Here is a 4,876-nt window from a genome sequence, read left to right as displayed (position 1 = left end):
ATGGAACTGCTCTGGACACCTTTGCTGCTGGTGGCTGCTTGCCTCTCAGAGGTCTTTGGCTCACCAGAGATTGACACCGGAATCAACATTTCCCAGCCTTTGCACATCCTGGAGGATCATAACTTAATGGTGCTGACTCCCGCAGGCTTGACGCAGATGCTGAATGAGACCCGCTTCCTAATGGTGATTTTCCGTGAGTATTTGGCTTTGGCCAAAAGGGTGATACGTGTCTCATTGAGTTGGGGGACCACAGGGCTTCCATATACTATCAAATGCAAAGAAAACGCAAAAATACTGCAGGCACTCAGCTGGACATTGGCCTGTCCCTGTGAGAACCCAGAATTCTGCTCACCAATAGCTGTTCTGTCACAGGGGAAGGGTAACGTCTTTTTTCTTGAACCCTCTACTACCGTGATACACCCTCAACTCCTGCTTTTACATTTTTAAAATCACTCCAATAGCAACCAATACAAACATTTCCAAGTATGTGAACACTTCCCTTCACACGAGCAGCGATTATTGCCATCTAAAAGCAACAGTCAATTAAAGTCATTAAGTTCCCATCATTGATTCTGTCAATACACAACTGAATTCAAAATGAGTTTTTTGAAAACTGGCAGGCCTTCTAAAGTGACCTTTGGGAAAATCATTTTGGGGGAGGCTTATAAGTGTTTTCCTCAAAGGAAATTGGGCTTTTTATGCAGGAGAGTTTGGGGGGAAATCTCAGGGGTTCTCACATCCTTGGCTCCCATCTTTCTGAAGACTCCGGAACTCAAGGTCGATGCTTGGCAGAACCTTTCCTTCTCAGGTCTCAAGCTGCCTGTGTCTAAAACAAACTCCAGTATTTTGGGTTTGGTTCTGAGCACCTGCTCCTCCTAATCTCCTGTGTACACTGATGACAACACCACGCATTCCATGTCAAAGTCAGAAACCTCAGGATCATCCCCAAATTTGCTGTAGCCTCATATAGAATGTATCTCCATGCTCTATTGTTTCTGCTCTCAAAGCTCTGTGGTCCCCAGCCCTCTCCACACCGGCTGTCACTGCAGGCCTTGGTCTTACCATTCCCTGCCTGAGACCTGAGGTAGGCTCCCCAATGGATTTCACGTGCCTTCCGTGTGTTCTCTATAAAGCACCCAGAGAAACAGATTCCTAGAATGCAGCTCTAGTTGACAGAATGGAATGTTCTGGATCGAATCTCTGGGCCATTTGCCCTGTACGAGGTTCTGTAGAATCCTTCCTTTGGTTTTGCACTTGGACTGTGAGATTTAAGTTTCTTGTGAGGAAGTGTTTTCTCACGCCCATTTAGCCAGCGGGGCTCTTTCCTGGTCTTCTTCTTAACCTCCCTTCCTAGCCTACTGTTTGCCACACTGTATCCAAAGCACTTCTAAACTTGCATGCACTGTGGGCGGGGAGACAAACCCTACCTGTGTCTATTTCTAGATCTGGCACTATTGGAGCACAGTAGGTCTTCACACATGTTGAATGATTGACTGACTGGCTGACTGACTGAATGAATTAATGAATGATATTTTCTTGGGCTCTCATTTTCTCTGTGACAATTCACCTGAACGGAGTCAAAGAGAGAAGGGAAAGTCCACTTTTTGGTGGAAAGTGATCAAGCAAAGATTTAGAAGTCATTGAATCAGGGACATTTACCACTTTTCCCTAAGGTGAAGGTGGCAAGAATGTGTCTTGGGGTTACAGGAGACACTAATGATGACCACTATGAAGATGGTTATTGAGACTGAAATAACGGTGATAACTTGGTGATGATGGAGGTAATGATAGAGATGGTGATGGATAAATATAAGAATGGCAATGGTGACAACAGTCCAGGTTAGCCTTGATCGCCAACTTGAGATAGCATAGAGTTATCTGAGATGAGGAACCTCAGTTGAGAAACTGCTTAGTCATGTTGGTCTGTGTGCATGCCTATGAGGTATTGTATTCATTATTAATTGATAAGCAGGGTGAAAAACGACTGTGGAATGTCTCACCATTCCTTGGGCAGGGGGTCCTTGGCAAACCTGTAAGCAGTGTTTCTCCATGGTTCATGATTTTGTTCCTGCTGTGACTTCCCTCAGTGATGCATTATGACCCAAAACTATAAGGCAAATAAATCATGTTTTCTCCCCAAGGTTGCTTTTGGTTAGAGTGTTTCAGTATAGCAAAACAGGACTACCTAACACGGAATAGAGTTTATTATAAAGAGAGTGATGTGTTGGGGTTGGTCTGGCCCTGCTGTGTATTCAAATGCTAAACACTGGTCCCCAAGATCTGGTTGCCAACAAGGAGCAGATCCTCACATTCACTAAGTGATGCTAGGTAACCTTGCTCCCCAGGTTAATTGGTTAATAAAAGGCTAAAGCCTGTGATTGGCCAGTAGATAGATGGAGGCGGGTTTTCAGTTACCTGCCTAGGAGGTGCAAGTAGAGAAAGAAGAGAGAGAGAGAGAGAGAGGAGAGAGAGAAGGCCACCATGAGAGGAGATGGACCATGAGCATGTGGCCAGGAGAAACAGAGAGTAACAAGGGACATATGGCTGGAATGTAAGTTGGAATAGCTCCAAAACCTCTCCAATATAGGCTTACATCTTGTAAATAAAATACCTGCATTGTATGTCTTTTTATAAAAGCTAGCTACAATCTATAATTCCTTTTACTACAATGCTGATGGAGGTGATGATAGTGATGGTAGAGATTAAGATGTAGGAGATGATGATGATGATGATGATGATGATGATGAAGGTGATGATGGAAATTATAACGATGTAGATGGTGATGTGGATGGTGGTGGTAGTGGTAGTGATGGGCATGCTAATGGTGATGATGGCTGTGGTGATGAAAAGGCGTTGATGATGATAGATAGCTGTCATGGTTTTAACTATGGCAGTCATGATTTTTAATTTATCAAATACCCACATTGCAAATCCTGTACTCAGTACCGCCGTCCCCATCTTGCCCGTGAAGAAAGTCTGAAAAAGGTTAGAGTCACAGAACTAACTGGTTTCAATTTAAAGCCCAGTCTTCCACCCCAACAGCTGCTCAGTCTGTCCTATACCACGACCCCGATCTTCAGAGGATGTGCGTACTTACTCCTAAGTATTGGCTAAATTCTTGGAAGGCCTCAGATGTCTTCTCAGCACTGTGGAATGAGGGGGGAGCTACATTGCCTTCCTGGAGCTCATAGGCAGGAGAGGAGAGACAAATGCTTCAGAAGCCTGTGGTGTATCCTGTGGCTGAGAGTACTACGGAGAAAAGAAGGGGTGGGTGGAACAGAAGTCTGAGAGGCCTATGCCCATGGAAGCATGGACTCCCTTCCCTCCACTTCAGACACCCCACTGAGCCATGTGAGGGATCTCTACATGCTCCACCACTTGGCAACCATCCCAAGGCTTTCCCTGCCTGATCATGTACTCATAAACTCAGTGAGCATGAGCCCAGCATGACAAAGTCCACAGGGAAGCTGGGAGAGGTCATTGAGCAGAGCGACCGGCAAAGAGGCCAGAGCTTGCTGCTGGCAATAGATGGGTGTGATGAAGGCAGAAATGGTGATGAAGCAGATAGGAGAAACATCGACCTATCTGGGAAGCACAAAGTCTCCGCTCACTGTCCACGTGTGGGGCGTTTAATGAGAATGATCACTGACCACTCACACTTAGGATCCAGCGCTGAGCCAGTGACCGACAGCTAGGCCAGTGCTGGCTGTCCTAAGGCCCAGTCTTCCAGATTTGGCTTTATGAAACATACCTGTCAGAGTGGCTTTGGCCACAGCTGGGAGGTGACCTGCGCTCTCTCCAAGTGTGCCAAATGGAAAAGATAGAATGTTCTGGCTTGAAAAGGAACCTGTTTCCCCCAGCTCTAACTTAGCACACATCTCTGCTATGTGGCAGTAGGGACCTGCAGTCTGGCGATGTCATCAGGTGGTTTACCATTTCATCTCCTTCCACTCCAGCGAGGACAGCCCAGGCCATGACCAAGGTCAGTTCTCTGAGGCTGGTTTTAGTAAAGAGCCCCTACCTCACCTCGCTGCCCAACTGTGTGAACAACCAAGGATTCCAGAATACCAGATACTTTAACAGAGTACCGGATACCCCTTGGCAAGGTGGTGGGATCAGAGAGGGGAGTGAGCATCCAGTGTACCCTGCTCCTCACACATACCTCACCTGAGTTCCCAGAGGCACAATAATTGCTTAGTGCCAAGGCATTCCACCAGATGGCGCAAATGAGCTCTATCACTAGCCCTTAATTTCTGATCAAAGAAAATTTATATCATTTTAATAATAGTAGTAATTAAAATGCATTATGTCTTTATTATGTGATAGGAGTTACTCTAAGTGTTTTTACGTGTCTAGTGAAAGTTTAAAATCACAGGAGTGCTGCAGCCAGCCTGAGTGTGTCCTGTACCAGAGCCTTGGACAAGAATGGTTTTGATGTCCCTTCATTTCCTCACCTATCAAATGGGATAATAATAATAATAATAATAATAATAATAATAATAATAATAATAATAATAATATCTACCTTATAAGATTATCAAAGGGGGCAATAGCCTTAGTACCTGTAAAACCCTTATAAAATACTAAGCACCCTGACTGTTAAATTAATTTCACTTGATTCTGATACTATCCCAAATCAACCCATTTTTACAATGTATTTGTCTCTTCACCTGTCACATTTGTAAACCTACTCCTTAGCTGTGAACACAGGAAAAGCCAAGGGCTCTCAGGACAAACAGGATAAGAAAGGAAAGGGAAGAGCGAAGCCTAGTCTATCTTTATTTCCAATTTTTATTAGGTATTTACTTCATTTACATTTTAATGCTTGTCAGGGACCAAGTTGAGAAAACCCAGGCATCTTACACCCAGGGCATCC

The 4,876-nt window shown here is 44.7% G+C and overlaps 1 protein-coding gene across 1 annotated transcript in view; it reads left to right on the top strand.

The window, feature by feature from the left end:
• Window positions 1-4,876, top strand: part of Pdilt (protein disulfide isomerase like, testis expressed) — a 26,479-nt gene continuing 21,603 nt past the window's right edge. Inside the window, exon 1 of the mRNA XM_021222427.2 lies at window positions 1-193. Within this exon, the coding sequence (XP_021078086.1) occupies window positions 1-193 (193 nt within the window). The remainder of the gene's footprint in view (window positions 194-4,876) is intronic.

This window comes from Mus pahari, chromosome 1 (assembly GCF_900095145.1).
Source record: "Mus pahari chromosome 1, PAHARI_EIJ_v1.1, whole genome shotgun sequence".
Taxonomy (NCBI): Eukaryota; Metazoa; Chordata; class Mammalia; order Rodentia; family Muridae; genus Mus; species Mus pahari.
Note: the sequence above shows the minus strand (reverse complement) of the source record. Positions and strands in the feature narration are given on the sequence as shown.